Source organism: Eucyclogobius newberryi, unplaced genomic scaffold (genome assembly GCF_026437365.1).
Source record: "Eucyclogobius newberryi isolate DKJ021-1_F unplaced genomic scaffold, fEucNew1.0.hap1 SCAF_9, whole genome shotgun sequence".
Lineage (NCBI taxonomy): Eukaryota > Metazoa > Chordata > Actinopteri > Gobiiformes > Gobiidae > Eucyclogobius > Eucyclogobius newberryi.
Window position 1 is genome coordinate 11790146 of NW_027316532.1, and position 17490 is coordinate 11807635.

The window sequence follows — 17490 nt, forward strand, 5'->3', positions numbered from 1 at the left end:
TTCTATTTTGTGGTAAGCCCCGCCCACCGGGCGGGGCTTACCACAAAAGAAAAAGAAAAAGTTGTTTGTTTCAACAGAAACTTACACCAACTTGGACCAACTTCTTGAAGAAAATGCAGCACATTGGGTATGAAAATGTCTGATTTGGTCAAATACCTCTCCTTGAACCGACACCTTAACGTGGTGGAGGGGTTTGAGCGCCCGAATCATCTCAGGAGCTATGTGGTCCTAGGTGACGGGTCAGACAAAGCTCGGTTCAGAAGCCCTCTATGATGACAACAAGAACAAGGCCGTTTACGTCGCCCGGATCGGCGTCACCGAGGCCCCATCCTGGAGCTAGGCCTGGGATGGGTAATCGATGGCGAGCGCCTGGTGGCCGGGTCTTACCCCACGTGTGTGTGTGCACATCGTACAGTGAAGTGAGCGGGCAGTGACCTGCTTAAATAATAGAGCCGAGGATTTGCAGTTTAAAATTTGAAATACAACATTTGAAACACTCCCAGTGTACATAGTGTTAAGAAATAATGTTCTAAAGTTGCTCTACAAGTGTGGAAGTGGCAGGTGCAGAGACCTGCGATGGTGTACGCCGCTGTGACCGCCAGGAGCACGGCTGTGGACAGGTACAGGTCCCAGCCTAAAGACACCTGGATGAAGAGCGCCCCGGAGAAGATGTCTGTCTGCACAAACACACCGCTTTATGTTCCATTCAAGTCATTTCACATGATCTTATATTAACTGTTGAATTACACAACATTATTATTACTACAGTATTATTATTTCTATTGTGTTGCCTGTAAAACCCCCAGGGCCAACAACTGTGAATCCAAAATGAAATCCAATTAAAACAATACAACCAAAGTAAATATCCACAAGTGCAGTTTCAGCTAAAATTCCAAAGTGTATTTTTGCTCTGATTGTAAAAAATTAAGGTAAGACTTTGTTATAACTGGACTTTCAACAGTAGAAATAGTTTCAGTTGAAGTCAAACTAAACATTTCTCATTCATCTGAAGGTCATTCTCAATCAGCCAATCAGCCAATCAAGACCAGGAGCTCAGATATATATATATTATATATATTATATATATTATATATATTATATATATTATATATATTATATATATTATATATATTATACATATATACATATATACATATATACATATATACATATATACATATATACATATATACATATATACATATATACATATATACATACATATATACATATATACATATATACATATATATATATATATATATATATATATCCCTGCCCACTGGGTGGGACCTCCTGATACAGGGTGTTCTATTTCATCCCTACTGACCGCCAGAGGCGGTGCATAAAGCACTTGATGACGGTGCCAGTGGACCAACCAACACATGGGCTGGTTGATGCCTCCTTGCAGGCTTTTGCCCTCATGTCAAGGGAACTAGGGCGACTGCTCTCTACATTAGTGCAAGCTCGCCGCCAAGTATGGCTGGCACAGTCTCCGCTCTCTGAGGCCAGTAGGAAGACCTTGAGGGGTGTTCCAGTTCTTCCCGGAGAACTATTTGGCCCGGCCGCCCTGGAGGCTCTAGAGCGCACGGCCCAGGCTTGCCGTACACGGCAACAGTTGGCGGGGCTTCATAGGCGGGGGTCTCATCGACCGGCTCAGGCCGCCCCTCCCGTTCCTTCACGGAGATACACACCACCGCCCCATCATGACTCAGACTTGCAACAGGCCCCAAGATTTGGATTTCGTCCGTCCCGTGTGTCCCGTTCCTCACAGCCCGGCCGTGGCCCCCACAAACCCGGGCGGGGTCGAGGGGCCTCCAGATGAGGCCACAGGGCCGGCGGTAGGACATTTTTCCCCAGGACAGCTGGAGTACTGGACGGCTCACTCCCCAGATATTTGGGTGCTGGCCACGCTGTCCGAAGGGTATCGTCTGCAGTTCCGCCGCCGGCCTCCTGTTCCTGGTCGGATCCGAATGACAGTTATTCAGGATTCGGCCAAGGTGCAGGCGCTCTCTCAGGAGATTCGCACCTTGCTGGACAAGGGGGCGATAGTTCCTGTGGACCCCCTGCTGGATCCAGGGGGCTTTTATTCCCGTTATTTTTTAGTACCCAAGAAGACGGGCGATTTACGCCCAGTTCTGGACCTCAGGGGTCTAAATATGTTTTTAAAGGTACTCCCTTTCAGAATGTTGGCGGTCAGACAAGTGCTCCAGGCGATCTCCCCAGGCGACTGGTTCACAACAGTAGACCTGAAGGATGTATATTTTCATGTCCCCATTGCACCGCCACATTGGAAGTTTCTCCGCTTTTCTTTCCGGGGAGAACACTTCCAGTTCAGGGTCCTGCCATTCGGGTTATCTCTGTCCCCTCGAGTGTTTACAAGGTGCGTCGCTGCAGCCTTGTCCCCCTTGCAGGCCCAGGGGTTGCGGATTCTGCCCTATCTGGACGACTGGCTCATTTGTGCGCCCAGCCACGAGCAGGCGCTTCAAGATACAGAGACTGTGCTCAGGCACGTGGCCAACTTGGGGCTGCGGGTGAACTTGGCAAAGAGTTGCCTTGTGCCGTCACAGGTAGCAACTTTCCTCGGCATGGTCCTCGACTCCCATACAGCGACTGCACGCCCTTCGCCCAAGCGGGTGGACGATATTTTGGGAATGTTGCGGGACTTTCGACAGGGGAGTTCTCTTCCCTACGTCTTGTTCCTAAGCCTCTTGGGCAAGCTGACTGCGGCCGCAACGGTGGTTCCTCTGGGGCTGCTGTCTTTGCGCCCCCTTCAGATGTGGCTCAACAGCCTACACCTGGACCCCACACGTCAGGATCACAGGCGGCAGCGGCTACCCGGATCTCCCCAATGCCGGGTGTCTCTATGCAGGTGGCGGAACGAGGCCTTTATGACACAGGGCGTTCCGCTGGGGCCTCTTCCTTCCAGACGGGAGGTTGTGTACACCGACGCATCCCTCCTAGGCTGGGGTGCGACATGGCAGGCACGGATGGTGCAAGGGTCATGGTCCCAGAGGCAGAGCAGGCTGCACATCAATGTGCTGGAGTTCTTGGCTGTCGAGCTAGCGCTGCGCCATTTCTTGCCACACCTGCGCGGCCGTCATGTCATGGTACGGTCCGACAACACCAGTGTGGTTTTTCACATAAATCACCAGGGCGGCACTGGGTCGGTGACCCTGTTCAGGATTGCACAACGGGTCCTGACTTGGGCTACCCCGCGCCTTGCCAGTCTGAGCGCTGTTCACATTCCGGGGGTTTGGAATGTGTCCGCGGACTTCCTGTCTCGCCATCGGCCGCTGCCGGGGGACTGGTAGATTCACCCGGAGGTGGTGAGAGACATTTGGGAGACCTTCGGCAGGGCACAGGTGGATCTTTTTGCCTCCCGCGACGCGACACACTGCCCTCAGTGGTTCTCGCTGGCAGACAGGGCCAGCCCACTGGGTCAGGACGCACTGGCTCACGACTGGCCGAGGATGATGCTTTATGCATTTCCCCCATTCCCCCTGATTCATCAGACGCTTCTCAGGGTCTTTCAGGAGGGCCACAGTCTCCTGCTTGTGGCCCCGTTTTGGCCAGGGAGGACATGGTTTCCTTTGCTGCGCAGGCTCTGCTGCGGCACAGCGAGACGTCTCCCCCCCAGGCGGGATCTCCTCTCTCAACTAGGGGGTCAGATTCTGCACCCCAATCCCAAGCGCCTGAAGCTCTGGGTATGGCCGCTGCAGGGCCCGGCCTGACCTTCTCGAAGTACGCCGGGGAGATTGGGAACACAATAAGCAATGCTCGTGCCCGGTCTACCCGTCTTCTGCATTCCTGCAAGTGGAAACTGTTTGACGCCTGGTGCCGCAAAAGCGGGGAGGATCCAGTGCATTGTGCTGTGTCAACGGTGCTCGCATTCCTGCAGGAGCTACTTGGCCAGGGGCGCTCTCCATCTACCCTGAAGGTATACATTGCCGCAATTTCTTGTGGGCATGTGGGGTGGAATGGTTTCTCGGTTGGCCGTAACCAAGATATTTCCCTTTTTCTAAAGGGTGCTCGGCGTTTGCATCCGCCGGCCCGGTCTGTGGCCCCGGCCTGGGACCTGTCCCTGGTGCTGGAGGCGTTGCGATCCTCTCCATTTGAGCCTCTGTCGCAGTTTGACCTTAAATGGCTGTCAATGAAGACGGCATTCCTTCTGGCGATGGCCTCTGCGAAGCGGGTGAGTGAGCTCCAGGCTTTGTCCGTGGCAGACTCCTGTTTTCGTTGGCACCCCGACAACTCTGGGGTTTCCCTTTGGCCGAATATAGATTTTGTTCCAAAGGTGATTTTGTCGGAGGGGCACAACCGCCCGCTACAACTTGCACGTTTTGGTGCGGGATCTGCCGCCGAACAGCTGTGTCCTGTCCGTGCGCTTGAGGCATATGTGCGTGCTACAGCGTTGATACGCAAATCTGAGAGCCTGTTTGTTTGTTTTGCCGGCCCGCGCAAGGGCCAGGCTCTGTCCAAACAGCGTCTCGCGCGCTGGATTGTTGATGTAATCACGGAAGCCTATACTCGACAAGGGCGACCGTTGCCGTCCGGGGTGAGGTGCCACTCCACAAGGGGGCTCTCAACTTCGTGGGCCGCTATGAACGGGGTGTCCTTGGACGTGATCTGTGCGGCGGCCTCTTGGACATCCCCGAATACATTTGCAAGATTCTACAGAGTGAATGTGGTTTCTCTACAACCGCTGGAAGAGGTTCTCCGGCAACACTCTTCTGCGTCCCATTGAGGTACGTTTTTGTCTATTCCTCGGGACTCTGCTGGTATTCGTCATCCAGTGCTTTATGCACCGCCTCTGGCGGTCAGTAGGGATGAAATAGAACGAAAGTTACGACTGTAACTACGGTTCTATGAATCCCGGATGACATCCGGTCCCTCGGAATTCTCGTGCTTTGCGAGAAGGTTTCCAGGGACTGAGCTCCCGGTGTCACGTGACTATATAGACTCACGTGAGCCACCGGGGGGGTCAAAGGTGACTTTTTTGTTATTAATTCTCGACCTGTGTATGCGCAAGGATGATCATCCAGTGCTTTATGCACCGCCTCTGGCGGTCATCCGGGATTCATAGAACCGTAGTTACAGTCGTAACTTTCGTTTTTGGGTTCACCAGAAACTAAACCTCTTTGTTTCCTCTCAGTCCCACTCAGAGCCACCATGTGTCGCACAGACTCCAGCACTGACAATGTCAACGTCAGTGAGCTCATGCTACAGACAATGTCAACGTCAGTGAGCTCATGCTACAGACAATGTCAACGTCAGTGAGCTGCTCATGCTAGAGACAATGTCAACGTCAGCGAGCTCATGCTACAGACAATGTCAACGTCAGCGAGCTCATGCTACAGACAATGTCAACGTCAGCGAGCTCATGCTACAGACAATGTCAACGTCAGCGAGCTCATGCTACAGACAATGTCAACGTCAGCGAGCTCATGCTACAGACAATGTCAACGTCAGCGAGCTCATGCTACAGATAATGTCAACGTCAGTGAGCTCATGCTACAGACAATGTCAACGTCAGTGAGCTCATGCTACAGACAATGTCAACGTCAGTGAGCTCATGCTACAGACAATGTCAACGTCAGTGAGCTCATGCTACAGACAATGTCAACGTCAGTGAGCTCATGCTACAGACAATGTCTACGTCAGTGAGCTCATGCTACAGACAATGTCAACGTCAGTGAGCTCATGCTACAGACAATGTCAACGTCAGTGAGCTCATGCTACAGACAATGTCAACGTCAGTGAGCTCATGCTACAGACAATGTCAACGTCAGTGAGCTCATGCTACAGACAATGTCTACGTCAGTGAGCTCATGCTACAGACAATGTCAACGTCAGTGAGCTCATGCTACAGACAATGTCAACTGCAACTGGAGGTGAAGGATGAAACAGCTTTTTTCCCGTTGCTAAATCGACAAATAGGCGATTTTGGTTGTTTTACCAAGGCCTATTTCCTCTCCCATAAACTAAACCAATATGTGGCCCGTGTGTGGCCCATGTGTGGCCCGTGTGTGAGATCTGACCGAGATCTTGGTGAAGATGTAGAGGACGAGCGACAGGACCGAAATGTAGATGCGAATGCGAGACCCTCCGAAGCGCCGGCACAGGTATTCAGGCATCGTGAGGACCCCAGCAGAGATGTAGACTGGAACGAACACCCAGCCCAAGGCCACCAGCACCCACACCGCCTGCACACACACACAATGTTGTAGCGCCATTAAAACAGAAGGTCATTAGGCCAAAGCACGCCTCCCCATGGTACAACGAAGAACTGCGTTCACATAAACAAAGAGTTAGAAAAGCTAGAGGGATTATTTCGTTGCTCTCACACAGAAGAATCCCTAAAAGCATGGAAAAGTTGCCTGCTGTCCTATAAGCAGGCTCTGCGTAAGGCCCAAACCAGATATTATTCACATCTAATAGAAGTCAACAAAAGTAACACTGAATTCCTTTTCAGCACTGTAGCTAGGCTAACAAACTGTCACAGTGCAGTAGAGCCCTCAATCCCAGCTTCTCTCAGCTCTGATGATTTCCTCCTATTTTTTAACAATAAAATAAAAACAATCAGAGATAAATTAGATGAAATTACCCCCGCTATTAGCCCTGAACTAGCCCAAGCTGTAAATCTAACGTCCCATATAAATCCACCTGTAAATTTAGAAAGGTTCACAGCTGTTGATCAAGCAGAGATAACTTCAGCCATTATGTCCTCTAAAAGCTCAACTTGTGTCCTAGACCCCATTCCAAGCTCCTCAAAGACATTCTCCCCCTAATTATAGACCCTATTCTTACTATAATTAATACTTCACTCGAAAGTGGCTATGTTCCACAGTCCTTCAAACATGAGGTCATTAAACCTCTTCTGAAAAAGCCTAATCTAGATCCCGACCTATTGGTAAACTACAGACCTATTTCAAATCTTCCCTTCGTCTCTAAAATCCTTGAAAAAGTTGTAGTAAAACAGCTTTGTCACCACCTGCAGGACAATAACTTATTTGAAGTTTTCCAGTCAGGGTTCAGAGCCCATCACAGCACTGAAACTGCACTAGTTAAAGTCACAAATGATTTGTTATTAGCCGCTGACGATGGACTGGTCTCAATCCTGGTCCTGTTGGACCTCAGCGCAGCGTTTGACACCATTGACCACAACATTCTACTGCAGAGGTTAGAATGTGATGTAGGGGTCAGAGGAACAGCCCTCAGCTGGTTTAAATCCTATTTATCTGATAGGTACCAATTTGTTAATGTAAACCGGAGCTCCTCACCTGGCTCTAAAGTAATTTACGGTGTGCCACAGGGTTTGGTACTCGGTCCAATTCTGTTTACTCTTTATATGCTGTCATTAGGTAACATTATCAGAAAGCATGGCATTAACTTCCACTGCTATGCAGATGACACTCAGCTGTATTTATCAATGAAACCTGATCAGAGCGATCAAGGAGACAGACTTAGTGCTTGTGTGAAGGAGATAAAAACCTGGATGACACTTAACTACCTGCTTCTTAACCCTGAAAAAACCGAGGTCATTGTACTTGACCCTAAGCGTCTACAAGACGCTCTATCTGAGCAGATAGTCACACTGGACAATGTTAGTGTAGCCTCTAGTTCTACTGTAAGAAATCTTGGAGTCTTATTTGACCAGGAGCTCTCATTCAAAGCTCATATAAATCAAGCTTGTAAAACAGCCTAATGAAGCCTGTGTAAATTCAGCCTGGAAGACCTAACTCCACCCATCTACGTCAAGGCCACCATGGAAGGACCCCTCTCCCCAGCGCCATCATCGCACTCAAGCGGGCGCCCGCCTGTCCGTCTGTGAGAGTCAGATCCCTCACTTCACCATGGACTCTCCCAGGTTTCTGCGCTTATCCCAAAGAGGTTATGCAGTTTTTCCCGGCCAAGAAGTAGGGTGAAAGGTCAGGGGGCGTCTGTACCATGGCCCTTGCACCTGCTCCTCATCCCCAATCAACGCTCTCAAGTTACTCCTCCCCGCTCCCAATCAGCGCCCAGGCGGTCGCATTTAAGCCCTCAGGCAGATGGCTCGGCCGCTCAAACCGTACTGCGACCCACCACCTCCCCAGCTCCTCCTCTACATTCCCCTCATCCTCTACCTTCTCTTCATATCTACCACCACCAGTCTCTAGGCTCCGGGGGGAGACATCTAATACAAATAGATCATGGAGGGCCCATGATTGCAACGTCTTCCGCCGGGGTCTGAGCGCCAAATAACTCACGAATAAAGCTTGCTAAACAGTCCATTCTCGTGGTCTCTTTGTCTCTCCAGGGTGAATTTCCATTTGCGCAACATAGCCAAAATCAGAAGAATCCTGCCTAAAAGTGATGCCGAAAAACTTATCCATGCATTTGTAACGACTAGATTAGACTACTGTAACTCCCTGCTCGCAGCGTGTCCTAAAAGCTCCATAAAAAGCTTTAACTGGTTCAAAATGTAGCAGCAAGATTACTAACAGGAACAAAAAGAAGAGAGCACATCACGCCAGTGCTGAAGTCTCTTCACTGGCTCCCCGTCGAGTTTAGAATCAAATTTAAAATTCTACTCCTGACCTATAAAGCCATAAATGACATGGCCCCATCCTACCTCAAAGATGCTATAGTACCATATCATCCAAACAGAGCTCTTCGCTCTCAGAATGCCGGCCTTCTGGTGGTCCCAAGAGTCTCTAAAAGTACTGTAGGAGGTAGAGCGTTTAGCTACCAAGCGCCTGTGTTATGGAATCAGCTCCCGACCCATGTTAAATATGCTGACACAGTCTCTTCATTTAAGTCCAGGCTTAAAACGTTCCTCTTCGAAATCGCTTATGGTCAGACTAGTTAGGAACAGAAATATAAACCCACAGCTCTAGCTCCGGTGCCCTAGGAGCAACTATGCTGGGGGAAGTATGGCAGCTTGAGCACTATCCTCTTCTTCTGACTACTTATTCTATCAAACAATATTTATTTTTTAATTCCACTTGCAAACTGTTCACCGCCTTCTTTTTCTTTTTCTCACTCGTGAGGACCTGTGGACCCAGATGCCCCTCTCCTGGTGAAGTGGTCCCTGCCCTGTGTGGACGGTCCCTCATCTGCTTGAAGAGTGGGTCCAGCTCGCCTCCGACGGTCCCTCATCTGCCTGAAGAGTGGGTCCAGCTCCAGTCTCCCTCGTGTCCGTCTGTCCGTCTGTGAGAGTCGGATCTCTCCTTCACTGGAACTCCTCCAGGTTTCTACGCTTTTTTCCCAAAGAGGTTTTTTTTGTAGTTTTTCCTGGCCGAGAAGGAGAGTCTAAGGACAGAGGACCCTGGGACATCGTCCCTCACCACCACAGACATTGTCTGACTCCATCGCCACCACAGACATTGTTGATTCGGCCCTCAGAGGCGACTGTTGTTGTGATTTTGGGCCTTACAAAAATAAATTGATTTGATTTGATTTGACACACACACACACGCGCACACACGCACACACGCGCGCGCGCACACACGCACAGACACACACACACACAAACACGTTTTTTGTTGTGCATATAACAAGTTCAATTACACATTACAACAGAGTAAACCAGAGGTTCCACCCGTTTTCGGCTCAAAAGCTACTTTTATATTCAACAAATCCCGAAGATCTACCTATAGATCTAAATTATTATATAATTTAGTATTATTTTTATTGTCAGTATAGTAAGACCGTAGGCCTACACAACAGTGAAAGACCTGTCCCAACCCGAAGGCGTAGGGGAGAAGGGGAGTCCACCGGGGAGAACTCAGCTGAGCTGAGGGGCTATAAGCCCCCACCAGCCACGCCCACACTGGCCCCCCCTCTCCCCACGGGCAACACCAGAGAAGTGGAGCGTCCGGCCCCTCTCGAGGAGATGGTTCCAGAGCCCAGACTGTGCTGGAGGTGAGGCCGACAATATCAAGTCGTAACCGCTCAACCTCCTGCACAAGCTCAGGCTCCTCCCCCCCAGCGAGGTGACGCTCCATGTTCTCAGTGTCAGCTTAACTGACATAACTGGCCTTGTTGTTGTACTCATCATAAAGGACTTCTGAACCGCTCTTGATCTGACCCTTCACCTAGGACCTGTTTGCCTTGGGACACCCTGCCAGGGGCTCCTCCACCACATTATGGTGTCTGTTCAAGGAGGAGCCAGCGGGAACTCTGGTGGTTTAAATGGAAAAATGGGAAATAGTCTTGACGCTCTGTCAGTAGGGTATTCAACTCGCACCTCCGGGAGAGCTTCTCCCATGTCCCGGGGGAGGCTGGGGACATTGAGTCCGAGTGGACCATGTTATCCGCCTTCATTGTTGATGCGGCTGCTCGGAGCTGTGGTCGCAAGGTCTCCGGTGCCTGTCGTGGCGGCAACCCCCGAACCCGGTGGTGGACACCGGAAGTAAGGGATGCCGTCAGGCCACTCTGGCTTGTAGGTCTCCGGAGGTCATCGAGGGGTATCGGCAGGCCAAGCGAGCCGCGGCTCGTGCTGTCGCAGAGGCAAAAACCCTGGCCTGGGAGGAGTTCGGGGAGGCCATGGAGGAGGACTATCGGTCGGCACCAAAGAAATTCTGGCAAACCGTCCGGCGCCTCAGGAGGGGGAAGCAGTGTCTCACCAACACCGTTTACGGTGCGGGTGGAGGCCTGCTGACCTCGACTGGGGATGTCGTCGGACGGTGGAAGGAATACTTTGAGGATCTCCTTAATCCCTCAGTCACGTCTTCCGAAGAGGAAGTAGAGACCGGGGACTCGGAGGCTGGCTCATCCATCACCCAAGCTGAAGTCACTGAGGTTGTCCGCAAACTCCTCGGTGGCAGGGCTCCGGGGGTGGATGAGATCCGCCCTGAGTACCTAAAGTATCTGGATGTTGTAGGACTGTCTTGGTTGACACGTCTCTGCAACATCGCATGGCGTTCGGGGACCGTGCCTCTGGACTGGCAGACCGGGGTGGTGGCCCCTCTGTTCAAGAAGGGGGACCGGAGGGTGTGTTCCAACTACAGAGGGATCACACTCCTCAGCCTCCCAGGTAAGGTCTATTCCAAGATACTGGAGAGGAGAATCCGACCGATAGTCGAACCTCAGATTCAGGAGGAGCAGAGTGGTTTTCGTCCCGGTCGTGGAACACTGGACCAGCTCTATACCCTCCATCGGGTGCTCGTGGGTTCATGGGAGTTTGCCCAACCAGTCCACATGTGCTTTGTGGATCTGGAGAAGGCTTTCGACCGTGTCCCTCGGGGTGTCCTTTGGGGGGTGCTTCGGGAGTACGGGGTCCAGGGCCCTTTGCTCAGGGCTGTCCGGTCCCTGTATGACCGGAGCAGAAGCTGTGTTCGCATTGCCGGCAGTAAGTCAGACCTGTTCCCAGTGCATGTTGGACTCCGCCAGGGCTGCCCTTTGTCACCGGTTCTGTTCATAATTTTTATGGACAGAATTTCTAGGCGCAGTCGGGGGTCGGAGGGTGTCCGGTTTGGGGACCACAGGATCTCATCTCTGCTGTTTGCAGACGATGTTGTCCTGATGGCTCCATCAAACCCGGACCTGCAACATGCACTGGGACGGTTTGCAGCCGAGTGTGAAGCGGCTGGGATGAGAATCAGCACCTCCAAATCCGAGGCCATGGTCCTCGACCGGAAAAAGGTGGCTTGCCCTCTCCAGGTGGGTGGGGTGTCCTTGCCCCAAGTGGAGGAGTTCAAGTATCTCGGGGTCTTGTTCACGAGTGAGGGAAGGATGGAGCGTGAGATCGACAGGCGGATCGGTGCAGCGGCTGCAGTGATGCAGTCGCTGCATCGGACTGTTGTGGTGAAGAGGGAGCTGAGCCGAAAGGCAAAGCTCTCTATTTACCGGTCGGTCTACGTTCCTACCCTCACCTATGGTCATGAGCTTTGGGTAGTGACAGAAAGAACAAGATCGCGGATACAAGCGGTCGAAATGAGTTTCCTCCGCAGTGTGGCTGGGCGCTCCCTTAGAGATAAGGTGAGGAGCTCGGCCACACGGGGGGAGCTCGGAGTAGAGCCGCTGCTCCTCCACGTCGAGAGGAGCCAGCTGAAGTGGCTCGGACATCTGTTCCGGATGCCTCCTGGGCGCCTCCCTCGGGAGGTGTTTCAGGCATGTCCCACCGGGAAGAGGCCCCGGGGAAGACCCAGGACACGCTGGAGAGACTATGTCTCTCGGCTGGCCTGGGAACGCCTCGGGATCCCCCCGGAGGAGTTAGAGGAAGTGTCTGGGGAGAAGGAAGTCTGGGAGTCCCTGCTCAGACTGCTGCCCCCGCGACCCGGCCCCGGATAAAGCGGCAGAAGATGGATGGATGGATGGATGGTCTTGACGCTAAAATATGCTCTGAAGTAGATTGATTTGTGTAAAATATCCAATGTTCATGTGATCAACAAGTCAACAATGCACTTTATTCTGGACGGGCCTCAGGAATAAGGTGCATAGAGCCCCACCCTGAGCGCCTGCACAGATATTGACGGGTCACAACATTAGGACCCCTCTTCCCGTCAGCCAAGACAATAAAGACCAGGACAAACAAAAACATGCTTCCTACTTCAACAAGAGACACAAAGCACAGACAAAACAAGAAAACAGACCAGGAAAAGAGTCTGGGAGAAGAACATCAATGCTACTGGAACTATCGGCCGTCCAGCCAATGCACCAAGGTCATCCAAGGTCATCCAACCTCCACATTCCAGCTGGATGTCTGAGAACACTGGACCAACTCCATACTCTCCATGGAATGCTCCAGGGTTCATGGGAGTTTGCACAGTCCACATGTGCTTTGTGGATCTGGAGAAGACTTTCAACCGTGTCCTTTGGGGGGTGCTCCGGGAGTACGGGGTCCAGGGCCCCTCATATGCACTTTAATCCATACACCTCTAGATCATTTCAGTGCTCATTTTGTCGCTTCATTCTGTAACTATAACTCATGTCATTATTTGTAGCTTCATTTCAACTGCTTCTAGTTCTATTTCTCATTGTAATTGAACGTTGTGATTGTTGGTGATCTGAGGGTTATATTTACGTTCCATTCGAAGCCGCCCACAGCGAGGCCCCCGGCTGCTCCGGTCCCCGCCAGGCCCACGAAAAGCCCACTGCCCACGTTACTGGACATGAGCGACGCCCCAATCTGCAGCAGCACAAGTGTCCCGTCAGTAATTCATGTATATCTCATGTATACAATCATGTCGGCCTTTAGTCGTTTGGACCACAGCAAAAGGAGAAGGCTTTGAGTGAGTTAGTTTGAGATCTGCCGTGACAACTATAGTCTTTATTTGTAGTTTTCTTTAAATTTGTAATTTTGTGAACTCCTATGATCTTTGAGTGTTTCCAGTGCATTTTGGTCTGATCAGCTGCATGGTCTTTTCAGTGTGAATTTTGAAATCTTTGCCAACAAACTACGTTGTTCTCTTTTAGTCAACTTATTGATGCACAAGGCATTTTTTTAATAATATCTTCAGTCAACAACAGCCCTCGCCCGAGCTGCTGATGCTGATCACTCCCAGTCCATTGTCTACACTGAGACAACTGTCTTCAGACCTGCTCAAACATCTCTGCTCTCACAAAAGAGCCTTTGTAAACATATCCAGCTAACCATAAAACGTCTGTAAAATAAGTCCTTTTTATGGAGTTTGGTTTATCTTACTTTATTAAAAAGCAGTTGGTTTTAATATTTTCCATTGATTGATAAAACTTAATGACATGTGATGGTTATTTCATGTGAATAAAATATGCATCACATTTAGCCTTTCCATCTGCATTCTGGTCCTGATCAGATGAAAAACACTCACCGGCCACCAGGTCATGGAGCGCCCCGCCAGGAAGTACCCACCCACTGTGCTGCGATTGGCCCGACATGATGACTGCAACACACATCACAAAAGTCAGAAATAAACACAAGGTTGGAAAACTCTTTCCATTCTGTTTTGTCATCAGTTCTAACATCGCAAAAAGGGTAGAGGATTCTGTATTGCCCTCATGTGTACCAACAGAGATACAGCTTACCCAGATGCCCACCATCATGACAATGAAGAAATATGCCACCAGCACAGCGATATCTGCCACGCCCAGGCTCAGGTGAGAGGGAGGAACTGCTGTGGGGGGTCCCATGCTGATATCTGGGGACAATAAAGACAATATGCAGACAGATTCAGTGGTTTAAAAAAGTATTCGTACCCCTGACATTTTTCCACATTTGACTCATTCTTCTTTGCAAAACTACAGAAGCCCCGAGAGGCGAACGGAAAAACAAAAATCGAAGTATTTTGTCTCCAGTTTGAGTGTGCACATGTAAAAAAGTGTTTCCCATATTCATGCCCTTACATTACTGTCAGTATTTTTCCATTGAGCTTCATATTCTGGATCACACCAGAACAACAACGCTCTGATTTGAGCTGAAATAAAGTCATTTTTCGAGGTAAATCCCAACATCCTTATTCTTTTGATGGTTGTAGAGTTAAGGGTTTTTCTGCCTTGTTTTATTCCACTCAAACAGCCTGTTGGGAGAGTCTGGAATATATCCAGAGTCCATTTTTCTAGATTGTCTTTTATAGTGGAGAAAAGAGGAGTTATTTAATATTGTTGATCATTCTTTATGGAGGAATACACGTGAACATTTAAATGAGTCTTTCTGAAGCACAGTTGCCAGAAAGAATTCTGGAGTCCTGAAGGCTTCACATTTGCTGAAATAGCTAACATAGGTCCGGCCGTATCTGCTGCAGATGCTATATAAGAGGAGAAATTAATGACCTGACTTCACAGGAAATAGTTAAGAAATAGAGTGACAGCCCTCAGCTGGTTTAAATCCTATTTATCGGAGAGGTACCAGTTTATTCATGTAACCAGAGTAGCCTACGGCGTGCCTCAGGGGTCAGTACTCGGTCCAATCCTGTCTACTCTTTATATGCTGCCAGACTTAGTGCTTGTGTGAAGGATGTGATGACACTTAATTGTCTGTTTCTCAACCCTGAAAAAAAAGGAGGTGATTGTACAAGGTCCTAAACATGTACGAGGCGCTCTATCTGAGCAGATAGTCACACTGGACAATGTCAGTCCTCCAGTTCTACTGTAAGAAACCTCAGAGTCTTATTGGACCAGGAGCTCTCATTTAAAGCTCATATAAATCAAGCTTGTAAAACAGACTATTTCATCTGCGTAATATAGATCAAAATCAGAAGAATCCGTCCTAAAAGTAAATGGTCACATTTATATAGCGCTTTTCTACCGTCAAGGTACTCAAAGCGCTTTATATCAAGGAACCAGTCACCCATTCACTCACACATTCACACCCAGATGTTCACAGACACTGGGGGGCAAGTTGGGTTAAGTGTCTTGCCCAACATGAGGCATGCGATTGCACCGCCATCCTGCGGGCCAGTGGATCTGACCGCTCTGAAAATGCAGCAGCAAGATTACTAACAGGAAATAAAAGAAGAGAGCACATTACGCCGGCGCTGGAGTCTCTTCACTGGCTCCTGTCCAGTTTAGAATCACATTTAAACTCCTCCTCCTGACTTACAAAGCCATAAATGAGAGGGGCCTTGCCCCTCCCACTTCAAAGATGCTTTAGAACCATCTTATCCAATCTTCACTCTCAACATGCTGGCCTTCTGGTGGTGCCAAGAGTCTCTAAAAGTACAGTAGGAGGTAGGGCGTTCTGGTGGTGCCAAGAGTCTCTAAAAGCACAGTAGGAGGTAGGGCCTTCTGGTGGTCCCAAGAGTCTCTAAAAGCACAGTAGGAGGTAGAGCCTTCTAGTGGTCCCAAGAGTCTCTAAAAGCACAGTAGGAGGTAGAGCCTTTTGGTGGTCCCAAGAGTCTCTAAAAGCACAGTAGGAGGTATGGCCTTCTGGTGGTGCCAAGAGTCTCTAAAAGCACAGTAGGAGGTATGGCCTTCTGGTGGTGCCAATAGTCTCTAAAAGCACAGTAGGAGGTAGGGCGTTCTGGTGGAGCCAAGAGTCGCTAAAAGCACAGTAGGAGGTAGGGCCTTGGTGGTGCCAAGAGTCTCTAAAAGCACAGTAGGAGGTAGAGCTCCTGTGTGATGGAATCAGCTCCTGTCCATGTTAAATATGCTGACACAGTCTCTTCATTTAAGACCAGGCTTAAAATGTTCTTCTTTGAAATGACTTATGGTCAGGCCAGTTAGGAACAGAAATATAAAGCTACAGTTTCAGCTCTGCTGCCCTGGGAGCAACTCTGGGGGAAGCATGGCAGCTTGAGCTATATCCTCTGATAAACACTTATTCTATCAAACTATATTTAATATTTAATTCCACTTGCATCTGTTCATTGCCTTTTCTTCTTCTTTTCTCACTTCCTGTCGGGAGTGGAACAGATATATCGATGACCTGTGGATCCAGATGATCCTCTCCTGGAGAAACGGTCTCTACGCCATATGAACGGTTCTTCATCTACCTGGAAGAACAGGTTCTCCTCCTGAAGAACCTGTTCTCCTCCTGAAGAACCGGTCCTCCTCCTGAAGAACAGGTCCTCCTCCTGAAGAACAGGTCCTCCTCCTGAAGAACCGGTCCTCCTCCTGAAGAACCGGTCCTCCTCCTGAAGAACCGGTCCTCCTCCTGAAGAACAGGTACTCCTCCTTCTGAACAGGTACTCCTCCTGAAGAACAGGTTCTCCTCCTGAAGAACAGGTTCTCCTCCTGAAGAACTGGTTCTCCTCTTGAAGAACTGGTTCTCCTCTTGAAGAACTGGTTCTCCTCTTGAAGAACTGGTTCTCCTCTTGAAGAACTGGTTCTCCTCCTGAAGAATAGGTTCTCCTGTTGAAGAACAGGTTCTCCTCCTGAAGAACAGGTTCTCCTCCTGAGTGGCTCCAGCTCCATTGTCTCTCTCGCGTCCGTCTGAGGGAGTTGGATCTTCACTGTGGAACTCCTCCAGGTTTATACTTTTTCCCAAGGAGCTTTGGTAGTTTTTCCTGCAGAAGGAGGAGCTAAGGACAGAAGGAGGAGCTAAGGACAGAGGAGCTTGGGACATTTGTCTAGGACTCGAATATTGTTTAATCTGTTTTTCACTGCTGTAGTGATTTTGTTACAAAAATAGATTGAATTCAATTGATTTGAATTGAATTGAAAGTACAGACGACTCACAGCCCTAAAGAAACACAGATTTGCCAAACTCGCCTTCGCTCATATTCTAATTTTTAGCCTAATCACTCGATATAATTTCAATATTAACCAGTTTTGTTACGTACAAAATAATCCATACCTTATATTTTGAGATGAAACGTTGCATTGGATTGTATCCAAGAGTCTGCCTCATATTTGTGGAGACAGTGGATAAAGAGCAATTGAGTCCTTTTGAGCTAAATTTCCATAATTCAGTGTGATTCTCTGTTGTTTCCTTCAGAGGTTTTCTGAGCTGTGGCGGTGCTGAATGAGGAGGACACAGACCTGAGGTGGAGGTGGAGGTGGACATTGCTCCTGCTGCGCTCGGCTTTCTCTGCGGGAATGACGCTTGGACATTCCCGAAGGACACCTCTGTGGACAATCATTGATGAA

The 17490-nt window shown here is 49.6% G+C and overlaps 1 protein-coding gene across 2 annotated transcripts in view; it reads right to left on the reverse strand.

The window, feature by feature from the left end:
* slc5a9 (solute carrier family 5 member 9) overlaps positions 1-17490 on the reverse strand; it is a 30077-nt gene that overhangs the window by 10934 nt on the left and 1653 nt on the right. For both annotated transcript variants that reach the window (XR_011925932.1, XM_072438538.1), the window contains exons 2-7: positions 17383-17469; positions 13990-14102; positions 13776-13847; positions 13010-13114; positions 6042-6206; positions 572-677 (exon numbers count right to left, since the gene is read on the reverse strand). Coding sequence is in view for 1 of the 2 variants with exons in the window: in XM_072438538.1 (XP_072294639.1) it covers positions 572-677; positions 6042-6206; positions 13010-13114; positions 13776-13847; positions 13990-14102; positions 17383-17407 (586 nt within the window). In the remaining variant the exon portion in view is untranslated. The remainder of the gene's footprint in view (positions 1-571; positions 678-6041; positions 6207-13009; positions 13115-13775; positions 13848-13989; positions 14103-17382; positions 17470-17490) is intronic.